Below are 26,596 nucleotides of genomic sequence, written 5' to 3' on the forward strand. Positions count from 1 at the left end.
CGGAGAGCCGGACCTGGAAGACAGAGCAAGAGATAGAGCCGTGCTCGTCTCCGGCTCCTCTTCCAAATCCATATGAAATCCCCAGGACCAGAGCAGGCTGGCTGCCTCGGGAGTGGCTGCCCCAGATCCACGAGGCTCTGAAATGCATCTCCCCTCGGCTGAGAAGACAGCGAGTCTCGAGCAGAGCTGCATAATTGTAAAGCATTAACAATGCTCACAGCCAGACCACTCGAGGGCTGCTGTGGCATGCTCCAACCCTAAACACTTCACACAGAAAGTGTGTCCATCTCCCCCGTGATGAAATGGGAGCAAGGCGTAACACACTTTCTGAATTCTCTCTTGCTCATTCTTTTTTCTTCTCTTTTTTTTAAAGGGATAGAAAAGTCAAGAGATTTTGAGAAAAGATAGAGAGGAAATGAAGTGTCTTTTTGCTTCGTTACACAACGACCGACATGCAGTCTTGCTTCAGATAATAAGGCTGATGGCGCGGTTCACAGGTGCCATATATATATATATATATCATGCAACGCGCTTAATTGCCATGTCACCTGATTACGGCAGGCCTATAAATAGGCATGATGTTACACAAGCTTCAGATGCCGGTCGCACATGAGGGCGCTCCCATAGCGTTATGCTAAACACAACGTGGAGCTCCCTTTGAAAGGGAACATGTTGTTATGTCGAGTACACGGAAAACTTAAGTCATGATCACAAGAAAACTATTTTGTTATGATGAGATCATGAGAAAATTAAGCCATGATCATGAGAAAGAATGAAAAAAAACAAACAAAACTAATGCATGTCCGCTAAGGACTTCCATACAAAATAGCCAAATTGTTATCTTTAGTTATATTTCAACACTGGGATATTGGCAATGAAATACTGTATTTTAATATGTTTTAAATCTCTTCATATTCACTCGCAAACATGACTCTGTTATCCACATTTTTTTTTCTCGCTTGCCCTGGCATCTTGTGACCTGGCATCATTTTTCTGAAAAGCTTAACTTTTTTAACATTAGAAGCACGCCATTGTGGCCATAAAGATTCCGACAGCAGTGTTTTTTTATTTTTTTTGTATTTTTTTTTTTTTTTTTTTTTTTTTTTTTTTAAGTGCCAACTTTTTTAACTGCCAACTGCCTGACTTGTGGCCACTTAAGAGTACATGTAAACCTGCAGTGGCTTAGAATTTTGATGTGAAAGCATCCTTAGGGTGCTAGATGGAACCCTTTTTGGAACCCTAAGAATGTATGTTCTATAATGTAGGTTTTAAAGCTGACTCTGCTGAGCTAATCTACGTACACTACATACATGCAGTTCTCAGTGTTAACTTTAAAATTCCATTGTTTACTACTTAGTCTCTGTTGAATTGACATTCCTGGTAGTTAATCTATAATCTATTTTTACACACTGTACATGCTGATTAGCTAATATCAAGATCCAGTTTTGCTGAATTAAAGCTATTTGTTGATGATACCTGATCTAGCCTCTTCACCTAAGGGAACTAAAGGATGGAACTGTTTTGCAAACAAAGATCAACATGTCCAGATTGAAATGTCTGCAATAGATGATTCACGGTAAATTTATTTTTCACAGACTACCATATACAAAGGAAATAATATTAACAAAGAGAGATTTATTGCTTCATATGTCTGGAACTATAGCAAGTGACATCCATTAGAGGCCATAAAACATGGACACATAACAAAGCACTCACTCGGTGTTCTCTGAAATATCAATGTGGCTTTCCAATTTGTGTAAACATTGGAGCATGAGAAGCAAAGCTACAGACAGCTGCGGTGGAAATAAAAGAAAGAAAGGTTGAAGATAAATGCCCGTAGATCACACTTCCCTGTCCCTCAGGACAATTGATCGAATATGAATAGGAATTCAATTAACTATACCAAACCAGGGTTGATTGGCCAGCAAACAGCCATAGCACCATCACTCTCTGCCAGACAGTTTCACTGTGGCTCTGACAAAGAAGGAAGAGAAAAAGAAAGAGCTTACTGTGAAGAGATATTGTATCCCATCTTTCAAAGGGTACATGATTTTATTTTGAGAGACAATTTATTTAGCTAAAAATTGCACAACTGAGGGAAACTGATGGAAAACAATATTGGTTGATGTAGTTGTTGAAGGCACTGAAGGTACTTGTTTTGATTAAAACTAGAAATCTGAAAATGTTATTGCCAAAGGCAAAGATATATCACAGAAAAAAAAAATGTCTAGGCAACTATGGGCAAAACTACAGACAAAAAAAGAAGAAACACAACGATTTCTACACTTTGCTGTCTGCCCCAAAGATTTCTTGTCTAAATATTTGTACATGTATTGTGACCTCAGTTTCATGAGGTTCTATCAGTTAGTCAATCATCATCCAAAAATCCAAAAGTGGCTTGCTCAGTTGGGATAAATTCGCACCTTTAATATCTGTATACCATGTTGATATTTCTGTAAAGCTGCTTTGAGACAATGTCTATTGTAAAAAGCGCTATACAAATAAAATTGAATTGAATTGAATTGAAATAACTGTGCAACATAGACTATGTTTACATGCACATCATATTCCATATAAGGTCTATATTCGGGCTGCAGCCATATTCCAAATATAATTTTTATATGCATACAGGAATCAGAATATTATTGTAAACATGGTTGTTGTAAGTATGCCTGAGTTGCCATTCCTAATTACCTAGCCTACAGCAAAGCATCTGTTAGCACCCAGAATTCCTTGCAGGCTAAGCATGCGCATATATCTCCTTTCAGTGGATTTTCTGAATAAGGTGATTATATGCAACAGATTTCCACAATTGGATTGCAGCGTTTACATGACTCCGATTAATATTCCGATTGATATCAGAATGATGTGCATGTAAACGTAGTCATAGATGTAAAATCCATACCTGCAATAAGGCCTTCAGCCCGCCAGAGGGCAACATCACCTGAATTTTGACACTGTACTCAAGCTCACTCACACCTGCATCTCATTTAGAGACATTATCTAAGGACTCCTGCTTGCCTACAGACTTTGCAAAGTCTTGACAAATGTATTTCGTAAGTTCTGGGTTGTGTTCTGATTACTGTTTCTCTTGTCTGCCTTTGTTTGCTTTTGCTATTTGACTATCCCCTTTGTTCCTGTTTGCTGTGATTGATTATCCACCCGTCTCTTTAACACCCTCTGTGGATTAATTAGGGATCTGTCAGTTGCAATCTATAATTTCAGTGCAGAATCAACAACTTGAAATACACTCCCAACAGGGCCAGATAATGGCATCCAAGCTACAGCGACTAGTACAACTGTGCTGTGGAATGACCTCTTAATCTTTGCAGGTCAGTATGTCACTGAAAGCACCTAACATGGCTGACAATGCTCAAAATTCATTCCTCCCAAACAAGTGCTACCATACTGCAAAGACGGAGAAGTGCCATAGAACACCTAGGAAATATACAAGGTCTTGAATGCACTGTGACAGTTTTTGATCACTTAACTTCTGGAAATGATTCTGGATGTCAGATAAGGAAAAGATGAACCCAGTTTGGGCACTTTGACTGTTGAGATGGGAAGGGGGGGGGTTGGAGATGGGATGGGTCAGCACCCAAAACAGCTTTCCACAGAATTCTAAATGAAAAGCAACATGCAGAAACGGCATTTCAAGATCACAACATCTAAGCAACATAGTTAATTCAAGTGGCCATTCATGTTGACAATCAAAGTCATGCAAAGTGTCTTATTGGAAAAGTTCAGTGGAAATCAACAAACAGTGACTCTGTGGAAGAAGTCATGTAAGTGGCCTGGATCAATCAATGGGGGGAAAAAAGAAAACAAACAAAGAGCAAAGGCATAAAGGGCATTGTGTGCACTGTGGACAAAAGGGTCAACTTGAACCCAAATGGACACAACAGCAGGTGACACAGTTGCTTCTAGCAACCTTAAGAATAAGAATCTTGTAAGCCTCAATTCAAGCCTTAATTCCCTGCTCTCCCACTATCCAGGGACAAGTTCTGAATGGGTGCCCACTGGGATCAGGCAAGATTGAGTGTGCAAACCAAATGAATGTAAAAACAGGCCTGTTTTATTTAAAAAAAACAAAAAAAAACAACATATATTCATGATCACCACAGCTACAAAACCACTAACATCCATTCTGAATAGTGAACTAAAAAACCTTAAAATAAACTATGAGGTACTAGTGGCCTTTAAACCATTCAAAAATTGGTTCACCAGTGCAAATATTTTCACATACTAAGATGACACTTCAAAATAAACCATTCTAGAAGTGGATAGCTATGAAAGAGGAACTGGAGCTGTAATATCCCAAAGACATGCAAACCCTGGTAAGATGTTGCCTTGTGTTTTCCTGTAAGCTACTGTAGTTAAACACAGAAAATGATGTTGGTAGACAGAGAACTGTTAGCTATGAAGACCACATTGAATGAGTACCACAAAACACAAGCATCAAAAACACAAAGCACAATGCACTCTCATCAATTTCAAACTGAAAAATTATTGTTCTTGTAACCATAATCCCTGCTAGCTGTGGGCTTGGTACCCACTGGTCATTGACAGGAGACATCAGACAAGCCAAACACAATTATAGCCCACCACCAGGCTGCCTTTCAGAGAAGACATATTTACTAAGTACTCATAGGACACAAGTAATCCAGTGGGTCCATACCGCAATGTATTGTAGACTTGTAGACTTACCTGTTGCAAAATTGAATGCTTTGCCAATTCTCCAAAGACCATGGTCATATATTGCAACTGACTTCTGAGTTTTATTAAACTGTACAGATGTGCAGAGGAAATCATACTTAGATAGGGAAGTCAAACTCACTTCCCATGTGTGGAATGAATTGTGCTATCAGCTGAACATTCAAATCAACCTGTCCTCTGGCTATTACCCACAATCCAAAGGCCAAGTAGGAAGACTAATCAAATAGAATGGAGCCATTTACATCCCTGGGAAGAGTATGTGCAAAATTATTTAAACATGCACAGGTCTTACTCCCCATTTCAATGTGTTCAGTGGTGGCAGTTTAGATGACTAGATTAGAAGTGAGAGGATTTGAGAGATGGTATACACTGCAGATAAAGAACAATCGTGTTCAGGCAATTTGGTACACTTGAAAATCATTGTAATGTGAAACCAAACGAACCAAAGCAACAATTCCACAAAAATTAAACCCTGGTGCAGATTTTAACAAACAAACTATGTGGGAAAACAACTTAAAGGTCTGTGTATCAAACCTTATCTGTCATTGTTTAGCTTTGCTATTTGGATATTCCCAGTGCACAGTATGCTCAGTAAGATTAATAAAAGTAAATAAAGAAGTAAATAATTAAATAAGTGAAATAAACAAACAAATAAATAATGTTGAGATTTGACTGACAGCTTACAGCTGATAATATAGCATAGCAATCTGCAGAAAAAATGTTGCTTGATGATTTTGTAGAAGAATATGATGCTGTGGTATGCATAGTAAGAGTCTTTCTATAAATTATCTGCTTCAGATTCGTCTACATTCGATAATTCCCTCCTATGAGCCATTGTAGACTTCTTCAATATTCAATATCGTCATGCAAATCCTGGAGTGACAGAGACTGGTAAAGGCTGCCTTTTGCAAATGGTTTGCTCTTCACAAAGCAGAATGATGGGTCTGCAAATGATTCATTGGAGTAGCGTGAGGGAACAACAAGAAGTGCAAGTGAGCAAGAGAGAAAGATGCAGGGGGGAAATCAGAGGCAAAATAATCAGGGTTGTTCCTGCATTCTCTTCTAATTAAGACTTCTGCGTTTTTTTAGGGTAGAGTGTAATTAGCTTTTGAATCATCCTTAGAATTTTTTCTCACCTCTAGTAACAGCTACATTATGTTGGCATGGGAGTAAATGGAACAATAAATAAATAAACAAACAAAGTTGTGCAAATTAGAGCTTTGAAATGGATGCCTAATAAACAGTGACCAAAGGGCATCAGTGTCTGCAGACATTGTAAATGCACATGCTGTGACCGCTGTTAAAAGGAAGCATTGAATTTAATGGTTGTGCCAGTTTATTGGCATGTTTTGTCTTTCTCCAGGCTGTTTTCTTCAGATCACAGAACACATAACACCCAAGCCAAGTTCTTTCCCATACGATCTGCTCCTACTGATTTAAATGAACTGCTCTGGGACAATAGATTTAACAATTATGAGGGTGACATTTTAAATAAAGGCAAATAAAAAATGTATTACAGACATTTTGCACACAATTAAGTTGACCATGATTTGCTTGTAGGCCATGGTTTCTTTCTTTACAAGAACCATTTGGCTGTATCATGTGTGTTATGCTGCAAGCAATTTGGTTTCTAGACTGACTGCAAAAGTGTCAAATAAAAACGGGGCTCTCCAGGCTTTAATCATGTAAAATACAATGTTTATATTGTCTCAATGAGCTAAATGTTTTGGAAAATGTGCATAACATCTGTGTAGTGAGTTTTGTATTAAGGATTATTTCACTGTGAAAGTCAGGAGAGCCAAATATGCTGTTCAGAAAGGAAAAGGACAATAAACTGCACCTTTTCACAAAGATTGTAAAACTCATTTCCAGCCTGAATCTGATACTGGGGCACAGACCCAACTATCTAACTAACCTAATGTCTATTTATTAATGGACTGGATTTTTATAGTGAAGCAATGTTGGTTGTAGTCGAAATAAAAAGCCTTGGTTTTAACTACAGTAGGGGACGTATAGTCAAGGGGCTTTAGAACATGTGTCTTAAGACACCTAAATGTCCCTAGTTTTTGTTTGATGCTTTCATTACTGCTCCCTGCATAGTCCCTTCTGATTAAGATTTGTATTTATATATATTTGTTCATCTTTATGTGGGGGGGTGTCAGGTTTTCTAGACTGGCCAGTGTATGCATAAGTTTGGCGGTATGATTTTTAACCACAAAGAGAGGGACTGTATTTGTCGGAATTATGAGTTTCAAAATAACTGTCTTCATCTAACATTTGCTAAAATCATTGATTGCACCTCTGAGATCATCATAAATAAGCTCTATCCATATAATAAGTCAGGGTAATTCTGAAGTGGGGTAAAACTGGATCACTCACAGCTTCAAAAAGTGGTTCCCTGTGCAACACTTATTGTGAATCCTTTTTCAATTGCCTTGAGCAAGTACTGCTCCATGCACAAGTTTTGCTCAAGACCCACTAAGTGCTGTCCCCACCGGACTTTCTCTGCACCCCTGTTCTCTGCTCGTCCATCCTAGCACAGCTCATTTCCCCCCCCGTCTCCTGCGGCAGGATGATTGATGGCTAGGGGAAAGCTTGCCATGCTCATGTACACTAAGTGAGGGTGGGAAGCAGCGGTGTAACACTGTATTAGACTCTGGGAGCTGCATGATTTAGTAGGCAGGGAAATAGATGAGGAAGCATGAGGTTAGGGGTTCAATTCTCAGATGGAGGAAGTTGCCACCATGGGTAAATGTACAGTATGTACTCTGCTGTATGGCTAACTGATGAAGAGGATTATGCATGTACTATGGCAGCTGACAGAATATATGTCCACACTTAGTGTTCAACTGAATCATTACATTTATACCCACATACGCAACAATGCAGTATTTGACATATTCCTATAAAATCAGTCACATTTCATTGTTGGGTATGTGGTAAATTACTACCTTTGACACTGTCCATGCATCCATGATTCCAAAACTTTTGAAAAATGTATACATAATCTACATATAATACAAATAATTTTGCAAGACCTAAAATGTTCTGAAATATAGGTTGGTGGCCCTGTGAAAAATCAGTCCTAACTATCTCCAGGCATACGACCATAAGCACAAGAGTTTAAAAAAAAAAAGAAACTGTGCTGATGGCAGGACTGAACGAGGTGTCAATGGTGGATGGTGCTCTCAGCTACTATTACCATGCCCTTGACACCCATATATTTCAAGAGCGCTTGACACCCATACATTACAAGGGTGCTAGACTGTGATTGACAGTCTAGCACTATGAGGAATCCCAATGTATGAGATGTTTCTTCATTTCACATTATCATTGTGAGAAGGGTAAAAGTTTGCAAGATAAAAAAGCCTAGAGATCTAATCTGTAAATTGCTGGGAAGTACTGATAGGGTGTAATTACAGAACAATATCAAAAGCCTGGCAATTCTGAGGGGGACATATTTTTTGCTACACTAACACCTTCCTGATACATGCAAACTATAGTTATTTTTATCTGACAGGCTACATAAAAGATTCGTGGATTACAAATAAAAATACACATAAAATAAATCACACATTAATTATTTTCTCCTAAAGTCTGAATAACATTTCTCAGTTAGATAAGCCTAAACAAAAAGCACCCATGTCTTAACTGAAAACTTCAGAGTGAAAATTCAAACTGGGTACTTTGAAGTTGCATTTTCATTTTAATTACTTAAAATATTTTATGATGTAATGAATAAAATGATTAATATGGCTATGATTTTATATTGTCTCTGACAAGGAGGCAATATCATTCTTTTATTGTGAGTATCATGTTTCTAATTCCCTTTTATGTTGGTTTATACTTGGTAATGTTTCCTGTTACTGATATTTAATTAGATTTGTCTTCTACACAATTTTTAAATATAGAGTATATTTTCTACTTAAGACACCATCGACATAGGATGAATATCAAATGGCTTTCTATTTACTAAATGCAGTATGAGCTCTAGGTAGATATACTACTATAATAATTTTATATGCACTGTTTGCTAAGCAGAACCCATTCGTGATTCAACCACAGAATAAGCATGTTACCAACAGCACCTTTTGGATATGCTATCCACCCATCCATTTTCTGTACCACTTATCCTACACAGGATCATGAAATATGATCAGGTCACTGGGAGCCTGGATCCTATCCCAGTGAACTCTGGGCAGAGGATGGGGGACACCCTGGATGGGGTGCCAGCCCATCACAGAGCACAATCGCACACACTACGGACAATTTGGGAATACCAATCAGCCTACAACACGTGTTTGGACTGGGGGCAGAAACCCCTGAAGCACAGGGTGAACATGCAAACTCTACACATACAGGGCAGAGGTGGGATTCAAACCCTCCACCCCAGAGGTGCGAGGCAAACGTGCTAACCCATTCACCCACTCTGCCCCCTCTTTTTGAATATTGTTGCCTAATTTTTAACTTAGTAACATTTGAATATTATTTTTTTGCCTTTGAATACATACAGTACATATGTTAAAAAATCCATATGTTAAAACAGTGTGGTTTATTCTGGGAGGCCTAGTGTATAGTAAGGTACATGACTAATTCAGTCAGTTTATGCTAAAATACGATTTAAAAAAATAAAATTTACATTTTGGTTAACTCATAGAGTATGGCTTAAACTTTGACACAAAATACAGTTGCCTGTGATCTGCTTGGAAAAAATGAACACTTTTTTGTTAGCTTTTGTTGGCAGATATGTTGTTAGATCTCAAGTAGCAATATCAAAACAGTTGTACTTGAGAAACACTGAATGCAAATAACTTTTTCTTATACTAATCCAAAATGTATTTTCTGCTGTATATTCATCTACATGTTCCACAATCTACCTTTGCCGATCTGCTGGCGAGCAAAAACGACACCTAATAGACTAACCTATTTGATCACTGCTGTATTGTATAACTTCATCCTTTCTGTTGAACTTGTTCAACCTTTCGCTTAATATGAGACAGGTGAATGATAAAGACAAGTTGAATAAATGAGAAGAAGAAACACTTCTCAGGGACACTCCTGCTTTAGTCAGTAGACCAATAGGGAGCATAAATTAGTGATTGAATGTCTCTCCATTCCTCTTACCATCAGCGATCGGTGTGTGCTAACTGCATTCACTCATGCACTTCAAAACGAGTGGGGACCTTGTGAATATAAATGGATCTCATCAAACTCACAGAGAACTTGACTCAGGGTGCCAGATATGGTTTTTATGGTGTCAGTGTGATCAAAAGCAGGTTTGCCAGGGTGCACTTAATGCCCATGACTCACAGAAACAAGTGGTGGTCAACCTAACATTTCATGAAAAGTTGATCAGTACCTCACTCACAAAAGGAAACAGTCCATGGCCTAAGGAAAAGGAAAACTTCTGGAGACGCTGGCACTAAATACTACACTGGTTCAATGAGATAAAAGGGTATTTTCTAATGCTTATATGCTCTAATATGACCAAGGGGATATTTCAGCTCAAGTAAACCAAACCAGTGTTGTAACAAAGTGAATCTCTGCTAAGCGTCAAGCTACGTTGCCAGTAAGCATGTGCACGGTGTCACTCATGAACGTCTATCATCATTTTAAAGAGTGAAAGAAACAAACAACATTGCAACATTACAAACAAATACCTAATATAATAAGTATTATGTTAAAATATCAAATGTTGTTCAGGTTAAGTTACTACCTACAAATGGCTAAAAAGTTTGACATGTTGTCATTTAATAAATGAAGAATTGTAATTGTTGGCAAATTGATGTGGTATAAGAATCACTTCAGAACTCTTACTATAAATGAATGAATGAATGAACAAATTAATTTTGGTCTACTGTACTTAATTTTGGTGTTCATCTGTAAAAATATCATGAGTCAGAATCCAGCAATCTCTCAGATCAATTTGGTTCAAGTAAATACACAAGTACACACATAGTATTTACAGCAGTAAACTATATTTAAAACACTATATGGCCAAAAGTTTGCTGACATCTGACCATCACACCTATATTTTCTTATTGAAAATCCCATTCCAAATCCCATTCTAGTCCCCGTTTGCTGTTATAGTAACCTCCAGTCTTCTGAGAAAGCTTTCCACTAGATTTTGGATCATGGCTGTGGGAATTTCTGGCCATTCAGCCACAAGAGCATTAGTGAGGTCAGGAACTGATGTTGGGTGAGAAATCCTGGGGTGCAATCAGCACCCCAATTCATCCAAAAGATGTTCATTGGGTTTGAGGTCAGGGCTCTGTGAAGGACACTCAAGTTCTTCCACTCCAAACTTGGCAAACCATATCTTCATTGAGCTCGCTTTGTGCACAGGGGCATTGTCATATTAGAACATGTTTGGGCCTCTTAGTTCCAATGAAGTGAAATTCCACTTGCTAAAGTTATCTAACTGGAGTTTTCAGTAGCCAAACGTTTAATAAGAGTTATTAAAAGAAAATGTGATGTTACACATTGGTAAACAATCGACTGTCCCAACTTTTTTGAGTGTAATGCAGTCATTAGATTTGAAATGAGTGTATATTTTCAAAATAAAATTTTTATTCACGGAGTAAAACATCAAATAATGTGTTAATAATGTGTTTTCAGTATAGTACAGGGTGAAATTCATTTTCAAATGACTCTTTTCTTTGTTTGTTGTTTTTTTTGCATTTTCCATACTGTCCCAACTTTTTTGGAATTGGGGTTGTAAAATATAAAAATAACAAATACTAGCAAGCTAACAATTATAAAGTTTTAAAGTAGATAAAACGATTTTGCTAAAATATGAAGGAGTGCTGAAGGTTACGTTAGCCGAACGCAGTAAGAAGCGCCCTCGCATGCTACTTGCATCTGAAGCTTGTGTGACATCATGCCGATATATAGGCCTGCAGTGATCAGGTGATGTGGCAATTAAGCGCGTCGCGTGATATATAAACGACACCTGTGAACCGCGCCATCAGCCTTATTATCTTCAGTGAGACTGCATGTCAGTTGTTTGTGGAACGCTCGCAAAAAGACTCTTCATTTCCTCTCTATTTTTTCCAGGAAAAAAAAAAAACTCTTTTCTTTTCTGTCCCTTAAAAAAAAGGGAGAAAAGTATGTGTGAGAGAGTTCAGGAAGTGTGTTATGCCTTGCTCTAGTTTTATCACGGGGAGGACTGCATACTTTCTGTGTGAAGTGTCTAGGGATAGAGCACCCCACGGCAGCCTTTGAGAGGTCTGACAGTGCGCATTGTGAATGCCTTACACTTAGGCAGCTTCGTTCGAGACTTGCCCTCTTCTTGGAAGCAGAAGCAAGTTGGGTTTCAGAGCCGCGTGGATCTGGGCCAGCCGCTGCCGAGGCAGCTAGCCGTCTCAGGTCCGGGGATCTTGTATGGATCTGGAAAAGGAGTGGGAGACGATCGCTGCTCTATGTCTTGCTCCAGAAGGCGAGTATGGCAGCCCGCCTTCCCCCGCAGACAGCCAGGGGAACCTGGCAGCCACAGTCATGGCCTGCTACTAGGCCTGATCTGAGAATGGTCATAAAGGCCAAGCAGACAAAGGAGGAGCGGTCCTGAGTGGCCGTGGAGGGACGTATCAGGGGACATGAGGTTGTTAGGGCAGTTAGCCCCCAGTACTACTGTAGGGCCTCTCCTAGCCAAGGCTGTCCCTAGTTTTCAGTGTTCTCTGGTCAGCGAGGTGTCACAGGGCAACGGAAATCTGATGCTTTCCCTCCAATAGAATGTGTAAAAGTTAACGTCACTAAAAGACCATCTGGCAATGTGGTAATTACTGCCAAATGTGTATCCATGGGTTCTGTCTACTGTAGAAAAGGGTTACCGGGTCCAGTTCAGAGCTCGATCCCCCCGGTTCAGAGGTGTGCTCATCACAGTAGTCAGCACAGAGCAGAGCCCGAGGTTAGTGCAGGAAGTAAGATCCCTCTTGGACAAAGGGGCCATAGAACATGTATCCCATTCCATGAGGGAGGGGATTTTTTTTACAGCCGTTATTTCCTGGTCCGCAAAAAAAGAGAGTATGCGGCCAATTTTAGATCTGAAATTTTAGATTTTAGAATTTTAGATTTGAACTGTACTCTTCGGACATACAAGTTCAAGATGCTGATGCCCAAACTTATTGTTCCACAGATTCTACAGACTGGTTTGTGACAATAGATCAAAAAGGTGCATATATCCACATAGAAATATTGCCCAGTCACAGGAAGTTCCTGATGTTTGCATTTGGAGGCAACGCATACCAATATCTGGTTCTTCCCTTTGGGCTAGCTTTATCCCCTCGCACCTTCACAAAGTGCATTGATGTTATTCTGGCTCCATTGTGACTCCAGGGCATCCGTGTACTAAACTACTTGGATGACTGGTTAATTCTAGCATGATCCAGGGAACTTGCGGTTCAACATCGAGATGTTGTTCTCGCCCACATGAAGGGCTTGGGGCTCAGGTTGAACCTCTGAAAAGCATGCTTTCTCCAGTGCAGTGGACAACTTTTCTATCGGTTATAAATATTCTACTACGATGGCGTTTCTATCCCCAACATGCGTAGGGTCAATCCTATCAACATTGAACAAGATAAAGCATGATCTTGGCATCCCCTCCGCTTTCTACAAGAGACTGTTGGAGCTTATGGCAGCAGCAGCCAATGTCATACCATTGGACCTACTGCACAGGAGACCGTTTCACTGGTGGCTGAAAAGTTGGGGGTTTCGTCCGAGGATGAAACCTCTGAGAGTAATCAGTGTCACGCGGCGATGCCTACGTGCTCTGAGAATTTGGAAGTGTCCCCGGTTTCTAGCCTTGGGTCACACTCTAGGGGCGTCTCCTTATTGCAAGATGGTAATGACAGACACCTCCCTCACAGGCTGGGGTGTGGTCTTAGACGGCTGTCCAGCTCACTGTCTCTGGAGCGGCCCTCGTCTGGAGTGGCATATAAATTGCCTAGAAATGCAGGCCATATTTCTACCACTGAAATTATTTCTTCCTCAATTGAGAGGTCACCATGTGTTGACAGACAACACAGTGGTGGTCTCATATATTAACCAAACGGGGAGGATTATGTTCACGTACCTTGTTCAGGCAGGCGCAACTAATTATTCTCTGGGCAGAGGGAAAATGTTTGTCAGTGAGTTCAATGCACAGTCTGGGCAACTGGGATGTGGCGGCAGACATCCTGTTGAGGCAGGGGCTGAGGCTCAGGGATTAGTGGCTCCATCCACAAGATGTGGAGTCCATATGGCAGAGGTTTGGCCAAGCGGAAGTGGATGTGTTCACCTCCGAGGAGACAACACACTGCCCGCTGTGGTTCCCCCTCACTCCTACCGCAGCATTAGGGCTGGACGCCATGGTGCACATGTGGCCGAAATCACATCTATATGCTTCCCCCCGATCGCTCTGCTCCCACAAGTTCTAGCAAGAGTTCGCCAGGACTGTCTACGTCTGCTGCTAGTAGCACCTTATTGGCCAGCTCGAATATGGTTCTCCGAGAATATATCCCTGCTAGATGGCACTCCTTCAGAGATTCCCATCCGCAGGGATCTACTGTCTCAAGTCGGATGGCTGATTTATCACACTCAGCCGGAACTATGGAAACTGTGGGTATGGCCCCTGGGGGGCACCAGCTCATAGATTCTGGTCTCACAACTGAGGTTGTAGAGACCATGTAGAATACTAGAATGCCATCCATGAGGAAATTGTATGCGCTCAAGTGGCGACTTTTTGTCTCGTGGTGTAAGGAACGTCAGCTAGACCCAGCAAACTGTGCAATAGCTACAGTCCTGGAGTTCATACAAGGACGTTTCTCAGCGGGATTGGCTCCTCCTACAATCAGGGTCTACATGGCCGCCATTTCGGCCAGCCATGCCCCTATTGATGCAGCCTCTGTGGGGCAACATCCTTTAACTTCGAGGGTTATGTGTGGTGTCAGGTGGCTGAGGCACAGCTGCAGACCACGCATACCTTCCTGGGACCTTTCTGTAGTCCTGGAAGGTCTGTCAGGTGCCGCATTTGAGCCCTTGGAGTCAGCCTCTGAGAGGCTTCTGACTCTAAAGGCAGCTCTTCTGCTGGCCCTGACATCTCTCAAGTGAGAATCTTTGACTTGACCCCTGGATTAGTCAAGGCCTTCCTGTATCCTAGGCCGGATTATATTCCTAAAGTGCCTACATCTGCTGCCCGGCCAGTAGTGTTGCAGATTTTCTGCCCTCCGCCATTCCTCATACCGGAACAAGAGAAATTGCACCAACTGTGTCCAGTAAGGGCTTGCTGTACTTACGTCCACTGCTCCGGCCAGTGGCGTAAGTCAGATCAGCCGCTGGTCAGCTTGGGTGGCAACAGTAGAGGTGATGCTCTGTTGAAGCAGCGCATTTCTAATTGGATAGTGGAAGCAATCTCTATCGCTTATGAGGTGCACGGTCTCGCTATGCCTCTGGGCATAAGGGCTCATTCCACTAGGGGGGTCGCCTCTTCAATGGCTTTGTCCAAAGTGGTATCCTTACAGGATGTGTGTGCTGTGGCGGGGTGGTCTATGCGAGCACACATTCATTTGATATTACAGCCTGGATATTCATTCCGGCCCTGGCTTGTGTCTTACAGTGATCTTTGGGCTCGGATCTTTTTGAACAGGCCGTACCCTCAGTATGACGAAGTGGGTATTCTCGTTCGCACAGCATTCAGCTAACACAAAGTGGAGTTCCCTTTGAAAGGGAATGTCTGGGTTATGCATGTAACCCTGTTCCCTGAGAAGGGAACGAGACGTTGCATAGCTTTGTCATACTCGGGCATGCCTGTGAATTGTGTCTTCGCTTCAGATAACAGAGGCTGACGGTGCAGTTCACAGGTGTCACTTATATATCATGCGATATGTTTAATTGCCATGTCACCTGATCACAGCAGGTCTATAAATAGGCATGATGTTACACAGGCTTCAGATACCGGTCGAGGGTGCTTCCCACAGCATTCAGCTAGTGCAACATCTCGTTCCCTTCTCAGGGAACAGGGTTAACATGCATAACCCAGATGTTTTCCTGAAGCAGCGCTGTCATATTATTTTATAAATAGAAAAAACTAATTTTCATAATTTTTGCCTGTTTTCAGTCTAAAATTCAGCATCCAATGAGATTTTCCAGAGACTTTTTTCTTCCCTGTAGCTCAAAATTCCGGTCTGGTTTTGTATTTTTGACAGACATTCAGATAAAAAAGCTGTGCACGCGTGTGTTCACACAGGTCATCCTGAGATTATATATGTACATTTGTTTATATCTAAAACATGAACATATTGAATTTGATTCTCTATGGCTTAATTATTGAATTCAGCAATAATGCCAAAAGAATGATAACATGTCTTGCTGCACAGCTCGATGCAATATGTTCACTTCATTAAAGGTGGAAAGACAGCCAGATCTGACACTTCTCATCTTTCCCCATCACACACACCTACTCCCCCAAAGAGTTAGCTTTGAGACCCAGTCCATCAAACACATGCTGTGTGGCATGTAATTTGAGCTCCAGTGGCAGGTGCTTGAGGGATAAAGCATGTCAATCTGTTAATATCTGAAGCAGGAAGCTGATGAGTCTAAAGGACAGCATCCAGGACATGCAGGTACACAATGTGCTTCAAGGTACGTACTGTCTGAAGAGTGACATGTGGGATTTGACTGTCCAAATACAGGGAGGTGGTTGGGCTCCAGATTCATTTGCATGACAGTCAGTGTGTGTGTGTGTGTGTGTGTGTGTGTGTGTGTGCGTGTACGTGCGTGCATGCGTTTTCAATTTTATCTGTGGCCTCACGTGTGCAATTTTCAACAACGTTTTATTGCTATGCTTTTAAATTAAGCTGCTCTTAATTAACAGTATTTATGGCATTAATTTTCTGTACTACTTATAGCTCATAAATGGTATGGTTCATGGTTTGGCTTAAGGGATGTTTAATATAGAGCGCTACAGTTTTATTGAGTCAGATGCACAAGGGCGGCAGAATGAAAAAAAGAAGCAAAAAATATTGTTTGTGTTTGCATGAAAGAGCTTTTATCTTGAATGCTGAGCTCCACTTGTCAGACAATAAATGGGGAAGTGACACAGAAGCAGTTATGTTTTATTGAAATATCTCAAGTCACAGACAAAACGCTCAGTGTTTTATCATGATTGGATGATAGATAATATATTTCTTTTGCAAATATTCTTGCTAAAAGATAACCAAATGTACCCAGCACTGAGATCAAGCATGTAATAGACTCTATTATAATTAAATACAATTGATTTGGAAATATCCAAGTTGTATTCCTACCTCACACCCATTGTTCCCAGGATAGGCTCTGACCAGGATAAATCAGTTAATGAAGATGAATAAATGATGAATTATTGATAGAGACATTTCATATGATTTGTTTGTTTTAATCTCAATGTTTAATTTTGTTTAGAAGGTCAGAATATTTAAACAGTGTGATCAGTGTAGCACTCTGATCACACTGTGTTTAAATATTCTGATCTTCTGATATTCTGACCATGGCAGAGCCATGCAGATCACATACTATAATGAGTCACTGTCTCTACCTCCTTTATACAACAGTCTGGGAATCCTAGATAGCTTTTCAATATCAAGGGCATGCTATGAAGCCAATGATAATTTGTTGCTTCAAACTAACATTTAGTTATACATTTATGGCATTTGGTAGACACCCTTATCCAAAGCAAATCTCTTTATCCTAGTTGTATTTGCTGTGCTGGATCTATAGTCTACAGGAACACTGGGCACGAGGCAGGAATAAACCCTGTATGGGATGTTTGTGGAAGGTGGGAGGAAACCAGATAACCCAAAGAAGACCCATGCAGACATGAGGAGAACATATGAAACTCCACACAAACAGTAACCTGAGCTACCCACTGTGCCAACATGCTGCCCTTTCACACTAACAATTTTACATGAAAATTGATTATTAAAGGTGTTAAACTGATAAATAAAAAGAGCTATAGTAAAGTCACAAACTTTATGACCATATTCATTTTCCCATGTCAGAATTCCGGCCCTTAGAAAATGCAAATAAACTTTAATTCCAAAATCCAGATCCTTTTTTTTTTTTTTCGATTACTCAAATACATTTTTTTTTCTTCTTGTGTAAGGAGACATATCAACGATCCTTTTTGTGTTGCTGTCTTTCTGGGATTCTGAACCTGAAAAAGGGAGATTGTGGGCTTCAGCATGACGGCTCACAGTAGATAATGATAGTGAGAGCCCTCATGAAGGCTGTTGTTGAAGAGAGAGAGGTTTTTTTTTTTTTTACAAGACAAAGGAAGAGAGGGCCAACTGCTTTGATCTCACAGCATGGCATATGGCATTTTAATCTGCGTTTTTAAAATTCACATTACAAAACGTACTGGCAAAGTCCAAACAGTCCTCTGTTACACACAAAAGCTATTCACAAGAACTAATAGTGCATACTAAATTACTATTTTATATAGAACTAAGAATGACCATGCACTAATACCTGCATTATTATGTACTTAAATATGAACTAATGACTTAAGGCATGTACTAATCACAAACTAACGAAGTGCTAACCTTAACTACAAGGTGAATCTTATGAATTGTGAATAATGACCACCTTAAGTATGTTAGTACATATTTGTTAGTTAATGTATTCATTAACACACAGGGGTAAACAAAATCAAACATGCTCTATAATATGAATTAAACGTGCATAATTTCAAATTGTTTATTTAATTGGATTATAGAGATTATGCAAACACATCATTTTAGATTATATAAACACATCATTGGAGGGCACTGGATTACATTTAGAATTTACATTGATCCCCCTTATCTTAGAAGCGTAGAAAGACGCACTAATTATAAACACCAACAATTTCACCTCAACACGTTTTTTGTCATTCTCCTTCCATTTCAATTCAAATTCCACTGTAGTATTACTATGTGTTCTGCATGGCTAGGGCCCGGGGCACTGCCCCTTTTCCCACAAAGGTGAAATTAATACAGTAACATTTATTCATTTAGCAGATGCTATTATCTATTACTATTTAAAATCAGTGGTCTATAAGATTATTTTCCAGTGTTTCAGTCTGTAGTCTGTGCTTAATTTGACTGCTTTTCTGCATCTGTCACTCGGGTCTCTCGGCTTTATATCATTATGAACAGTAACCCATTTCTCTATTGTGCTCTTACTCATGTTTTGGGCCACTGTCCCTCAATATGTCTGTGCACGGGTCGAGATTAAATTATTGGTGTTTATTATTAGTGCGTCTTTCTTCTTTCGGCAATAAACAATTTGAAATTATGCATGTTTAATTCATATTCTTTCATATAGAGAATGTTTGATTTACTTACCCCTTATGTGTTAATTAATACACTAACTAACAAACATGTACTTAAATTGTTTTTTTTTTCTCATGCATGAATTCATAAGACTCACATCATAGCTCAGATTAGATCTTCATTAGTTTGTGATTAGTACATGCCTTAATTCATCATTAGTTCACATTTAAATAATTATTAATTAGGTATTAGTGCATGATTATTCGTGCACTGTTAGTGTAAACTGTTACCAATAATTGTTCTTAGCTGTTTGGTAAATTTATAAAAAGAAAATGAATTGCACAAAATAACCCTGTTTGTACGCCATTTGCTTTATTATTATTATTCTTTTTTTATGAGGCGACTACGTACATGTGAATACAAAAGTTTGCATCCCCTATGTTTTTTTATTATTATTATTATTATTATTATTATTATTATTATTATTATTATTATTTTGAATGGAGAAAAAAAAAGATCAGAAAAAAAGATTTTTAAACTTTGTCATGCCCTCAGTGTACAACCCCAATTCCCAAATAGTTGGGACGCTGTGTAAAATGTAAATAAAAACAGAATGCAATGATTTGCAAATTTCATAAACCCATATCTTATTCACAATAGAACATAAAAACGTACCACTTTAAGGAAAAAATAAGGTAATTTTGAATTTGATGGCCGCAGCAGGTCTCAAAAAAAATTGGGACGGGGCAACACAAAACTGGAAAAGTAAGTCTTAAGGTAAGTTAGTTCTGCTTCAGCTGTCATTTATGTTATAGCAGCAATAAACAGTCATTTCCTCACCAGACTTTTTTTTTTTTTTTAAGTTTTTTTCTTTAAGTTAATATAATAAACCTTAAAAAAAAAAAAAATGTTACTATGAAGCTGGAAAGCCAAAGATCCTCTGTCCTAAATACTCTCCATTGGCTGAAAAGACACCCGGGATAAACATCTCCTTCCAGAAAACTCCACCACTGGTTTATTATTAGTTTCAGATTTTACACAGTGTCTTTCATAAAAGTCTCTGTGAATTAGCTGTTACTTCAGAACAATAATGTATTAGAATAAGTGCATTAACTTCTCTGTGTCCTTAACATAGAGACATTTTTACATCATTATTATGACAGCTTTTATTCAGTAACAACATGGTAAAAGTCTCTATGAAGCCCACATTCATAAGTCATTATAATTGTGCTTACAAGTTGGTAATGATTCCTTGTATGCAATAATTATACTAAAATCTCTAATAATGTCCTATACATAATTGCTTGATAACTTATAATCATGTTGTAATGCAAGTGTCTCTTCATTATAATGCCATGTAGTGTATTTTATAATTAGTCTTTATAAGTAATAATGGCCTGTGTATAATTATACAGAAGGTTGCAAGACAGTATTAACTTTAATTGTGTAATTATATCCTGATTAATTAACATTAACATACATGAATATTATTGACATTTGAAAATAATATACATAAAAATATAGGTTTTATGTTCCAAAACACCCCCCAAAAATTATAAGAACATATATGTTTAGCCTTGGAGGAAGCTATGTAGGTGCAGCTCATGGTTTTTTGAAGCACTAAATAATAGTTTAAATGCTTATTTTGTCATAATTGTTCTTGGCAATCTTATCTGGTCAAATTTGTCATAATTGTTAATAATTGTTAATCTTGTCATAATTGCTCTTGTTAATTGTTATCATAATTGTTATCATAATTGTTATCATAATTGTCAATAAATAGACCTCAAATTATTTACAGGTCATTATTAGTTATAAATGTTTTTTGTAGTGCACCACATAGTATTAGAATAAATGGTGATACTTGCATTACAACCTGATAATAACTTAGAGAACATTTATTAGAGCTTTTTTATGAGGCATTATTGAAATTTATAAAATTGCTAATCATTACCAAATAACTGTTTCAGTAAACTCACAGTTTTATTTATGTATGAATATGGGCTTCATAGAAAGTGTTAATAAAATTGTTTTTAATAAAACTTATCACATATTTCCCTTCACAATACACAATCATCTGCTTAATAATAGTTAATTTCATAGTGTGAATTTAAAGAGGAAAAAATATCCATTGTATCCCTGAGGAGAACTGAGGAAACACATGACTCTCATGCAGTATTAAAAGTGTAAACTTGCATTCTTACCCATGGTGCAGTTGGTGATGAAGAACGGGTTGTAGGTAGCTGTCTCTAGCTCTCCAGGCTGGTCGTAACTGGATGAGATCCTGAACGGTGTTTCCCGAGCTCCCAAGCTGAGGTGCACCACTGCCCAGCTGCCAAGGAGAGACAAAATCAGCAAGATCAGCATCATGAGCAGGCAGAAAGGTTGTCGAAGAACCGAAGTAGAGCTGTTCAGGGTCAGAGCAGGCCCTGAGTACCCTTCTTCTTCTCCCTGGTTCAGCCCACTCATTTTTGGCGAGCTGGCAGAGGGTGAAGCTTGGCTTTCTGACACCAAACCTGCTCCCTCTGCCATTTTAGGCTCTTTTTCAGTGTCACACATGTGCTATCGAAACAGGGATCCAGCTGTGGCTCTGGCACAGTGGATGTGAGCAGATGTGAGTGTATGTACGGACGAGTGGAGAGGTGTTCAGTGATCTGGCTTCCGAGACTGTAGCCAAACATCGCCTGTCATAATGTAGTCAGTGCACAGGCTAATTTTATTATGCAAATTGAATAGATTTCACTTTGCCTTTGGGCTACAAACCAATGACTTTTGTTATCTCATACATCACTCCCTCCCTCTCTTCCTAGCTGTCTGTCTCTATCTTTCTGTCCTTCCCTCCCTCCTTCTTGACCATCCCCACCCCGTTTTCCCTCTTTGTTCACCTGGCAGTTGTGTTTTTGCACACTTGTTAGCAGACCTCTAATCTTGGCACAGGATTTACCTTGACATCTGATTCACTCAGTGGGAATTAGATCTGAGAAGCATGACAAAATGGCATCTCTGAGCTGCAGTTGTTCTAAATAAACACACAGACGGAGACAGATTTCATGCAAAGTGGTTACACTTAAACTGAATTGGCTGCATATAAATCAGCTGGACATTATGGTGAATGGGAACACCATTCGCAACACATTACCGAGCTATCGCAACAGCACGGTCACTGGAGAAAGATTTCCACTAGGAGTACATGAAGTATTTGTCCGTGTGAGCTCTTTTGATGCTGAAGCCATTGCTGTCAAACCCCTGTTACAGTAGCAGTACAGGGAAAAAAAAAAAAAAAAAGACAAACCTTTCCAGTTCAGTACTCAGACTGTAAGGAAGGGAAGAGAACAAGCTTCCTTGTTACAAACATCTTCGATTTATCTCCAGTTTCCTGAGGGTTTTATACTCTGACAGTGACTAAAGGTCCTGCTCAGTGTTGTATCCAACCTCATAAGTAATGAAGCATCTAGAGATAATTTCATTGTTTAAATCATTAAATTGCCTTCTGCTGTTCATCACAAATGTGATTTTACTGACGAATTAGATGAGGTATAATACATATGAATTGATATAATACTTAATGCATTATGATTAGGATGGCATTTCAATGTTCTCAGCTGCCATACTGTAATGACTGCTGTACTGTGAGACTAAACATAAACCACACGAAAAAAAATGTTTAAAAAAGTTCAAGCTACTGAAAAATATAGGGCAAAAATATAGTTCTTCTTCTTCTTCTTCTTCTTCTTCTTATTCTTCTTCTTCTTCTTCTTCTTCTTCTTATTATTATTATTATTATTATTATTATTATTATTATTATGGGCGGCTGTGGTTCAGGTGGTAGAGTGGGTTGTCCACTAATCGTATGGTTGGCAGTTTGATTCTCAGCCCACATTTTCGAAGTGTCCTTGGGCAAGGTACTGAACCCCAAGTTTCACCTGATGAAGAAAGCTAGCGCCTTGCATGGCAGCTCTGCTACCATTGGTGTGTGAGTGTGTGTGAATGGGTGAATGAGAACCAGTGTAAAGCGCTTTGTGGAACCGCTAAGGTTAAAAAAGCACTATATAAGTGCCGACCATTTACCATTTAGTAGTAGTATCTACAGAGAAAACCTGTGATTAGTTACATTTTCAATATGAATTAATAACAGATATTTTTATATCTTTTTTATTTTTATATCTTTATATAAGTTATATATACACTGTATATTACAATGCATTAATTCAATCATTTTGGGAGCACAAATAGCTTCAATTTGCTAGTTTAAATGCTTTATAGTATCCTTTAGAAAACACATGCACCTCCAGGAATTGTTAAATCAACAGCAATTTTTAAACACAACCAATGTTTTCTGCAATATAATAATACTATTTCCAAATCAGAATTATGTGACGATTATAAAATTGCCTACAATTAGAGACAGCACTTATTTGATACCCAGTATCGTTATCGGGCCATTACTAACACAAAATGGTCGGTTGCTTATTGGAAAAACATATCGATAGTGGATCCTGTAAAAAATGGCAAGGATTGGAAGTGGATTTGGAAAATAAACAGTTTTTTTTTTTTTTGGACTGGAAATGTTTGCATATAAAGGGACTTGGCTACAATGTGTAAAAAAAAAAAGTTAAGTGTTAAGTGCTTCAGTTAAAAAAAAATCTTAGTAGATTTTAAAGAAATAAATGGGATAGGTATCCGTATACTCAAGGTTCCGTATCGGTATCAGAAAAGAAGAAATGGTATCATGCCATTTCTAGATACAATATTACATTTTGCTGCAGTTTCGTTTTGGAATTATTATTTATATACAAATGCATTGTTTTAGCTCTTTCATGGTAAAATGACATTATATCTTCATTCTCTCAGTTCTCTCTGTCATAAACTCAATGAAACATTCACTCTAAAAACTAGTATTGCCTTTCAGAGGTGAACTCAAAATAATACTAAAAATTCTTCCTTGTGCATTTTAATAAGAATTGCTTCTATTAACATTCTTCATTATGATTCACATTACAATTCATGTCATTACTTCAGGTGAGGCATCCTTCTCTGTTCTTTATGTGGTGTGTGTTTTCATATGACAGCTCACCTATTATCTAATAGCACCATTCAATTCCTGAGCACGGATAGAGTGGTGTCTGAGGCATGGAGTTTATCAACTGTTTCAAATATGGTTAATCTCGTCTGGACGCTACAGATGGGCCACGCTTTGTTTGGATTAGAACTCAATATTCAAGGTCACTGTGGTCACTCTGAAGTATGCTCCTGTTTACACAACTGTTCATTTGCATTTGAGCGTCTATCTACTGCTATTGGTTGGCAGAGGGAACTCAAAACACAAAGACAATGTTCATCTTTTACTGAAAGGTCTTTTACACTCACCAACACAAGATTGCTAATATATACTCACCATACACTTTATTGGGAAGCTCTATGAGGTTATAATTAGTTTAGCAAGAAATGCAAATAAGAAATTAAACTTTAAAACAACAACAACAATACAACAAAAGAACACAGAACAATTTACACTAATATAGAATTACCTCCTTTCCAAATTAGGGACTCTATTCTTGATAAGATTTTTATAAGGCTAAAAGTGTGTGTGTGTGTGTGTGTGTGTGTGTGTGTGTGTATGAGAGAGAGAGAGAGAGAGAGAGAGAGTTTATAATGGATTTTAAATTAAACACAGCATTTTACTGCTAAAACATTTGCTAGCCTGATTATCAGGAAGCAAGTTCTGGAAGTAAGTTCTAAAGTCTGATTACTGAATATGTGCTGAGGTGCTGTCAAATAGCCAGGTACTGAACTGGTACTGAAGAGATGAGATGCTTAGCACTTTTCTACTTTAGTGCCTTCACTAATGACTTCCCATTTAGTCTGTCCCCCAAAAGTAGCGGTAATAGGTGTAATTAGTGTAGTGAACTGCACCACTAGAGGCAGCTGTGCTGTAATAATGCACATAATGTATAGACAAAACAACTGCCTTGTGTCCATGTTGATCAGGATTTATTATAATTATTATTATTATTTATTGGGCACACAGAGGCTTAGTGGTTAACATGTTCGCCTCACACTGCCAATGTTGGGGGTTCGTTCCCACCGCAGCCCTGTGTGTACAGAGTTCTCCCTGTGCTGCGGGGGTTTCCTCCAGGTACTCTGGTTTCCTCCCCCAGTCCAAAGATATGCATGTTAGGCTGACTGGCATAGCCAAAGTGTCCGTAGTGTATGAATGGGTATGTGAATGTGCATGTGATTGTGCCCTAAAATGGATTGGTACCTCGTCCAGGGTGTTCCCCTTGACTCTGTAGGATAAGCGGTATAGAAAATTATGATGGATTATTTATTTATTTATTTATTTATTTTGCAAAGGTTGTTTTGCCCCCTTTTTTTCCATTAAGCCATTGCCATGCACATTTGAGCTTTCACTGTTATGATATGCCTACCTCAAAACCCTTTACGACTCTTGGCTTTGCAGAAAGAACCACACACACACACACACTATTCAACTTGAATATAAATCAGTTTATATCCAGTACAACAAGAGTGTTAAGCGAGAGAGAGAGCGAGAGAGAGAGAGAGAGAGAGAGAGAGAGAGTTAATAATGGATTTTAAATTACATAGTTCACAGTTTTTTTTTGTTTCATGCTGATAATATAAAAATAAAACAAATAAATAAATAAATATCGATAAGCTATATACAACGAATAAATAAATAAATACTGATATTTGTTCACTGGCTTATCACACATGCTCTCTCACGCTCTCTTTTTCTTGCTCTCTCTCTCTCTCTCTCTCTCTCTCTCTAATAACTGCATATCAATGGCTCAGGCCTCCGCTTCGCCTTGTGGCCGCATTACCACCTCGGGCGCGCATTTTGTTTGTTGTTAGATCTGTGTGCTGTGGTGGGCAGCAGGCTAACTTTTCCATTATTTCAATTAACTTGGCGAAGTGATATGAAACAAAAGTAGACCTGACTGGAGCTACTTTTGCTGTGCATTTACTAAAAAATAATTGCACACCACAGAACATCTGTCATACAATCAGAATCTAGAATTAATCTAATCAGAATCTAATCTAGAACTCAAGAGCACTGTGGTATAAAAGAAGAACACTTTGAAATGTGGTGTTATAGGAAAATACTTTCCTATAAAACTCTGTGGTGAGAATGTTAAGTCTGCTTTACATTAGGCTGCGTCACATCACCTCATCAATGATGATGTTTCTATAAAAGCACACCCTTTTGTATTTTATTCCTCTTATATTTACATAATATGCTGTGTTTTCCTTGTCAGATGTGAGTGAATGATGCTTTAACAGCCACTGATTCTCTACAATGAATCAGCTGTGTGTGTGTGTGTGTGTGTGTGTGTGATAGTGACAGTTAAATTTATCTCCTTAGCCTTGACTGTGGTGCATGAACATGATTTACATGCTAACTGCTTGCATGAGGGAAATTGACACTGCCATCTTATCAAACATCTTTATGAAAATGCTTGCGCAAAAAAAAAACAACAAAAAAAAATGAGTAGCCTCGGGTGTGTTAGAGAGATTTTGGTACTAAATGCATGTGCCGTGTGTTTGTGTGAGAAACTCTTTGAAGTTTGAGCCACAAGGAAGGAAGGCCTCAAGAT

General features: G+C 38.8%; 1 protein-coding gene across 1 annotated transcript in view; it reads right to left on the bottom strand.

The window, feature by feature from the left end:
- The window catches only part of alk (ALK receptor tyrosine kinase), a 226,464-nt gene that overhangs the window by 64,529 nt on the left and 135,339 nt on the right, over positions 1–26,596 (bottom strand). The window contains exon 3 of the mRNA XM_053632582.1: positions 21,185–21,312. Coding sequence (XP_053488557.1) covers positions 21,185–21,312 — 128 coding nt within the window. The remainder of the gene's footprint in view (positions 1–21,184; positions 21,313–26,596) is intronic.

The sequence above is a fragment of the Ictalurus furcatus genome, chromosome 9, assembly GCF_023375685.1.
Source record: "Ictalurus furcatus strain D&B chromosome 9, Billie_1.0, whole genome shotgun sequence".
NCBI classification, from domain to species: Eukaryota; Metazoa; Chordata; class Actinopteri; order Siluriformes; family Ictaluridae; genus Ictalurus; species Ictalurus furcatus.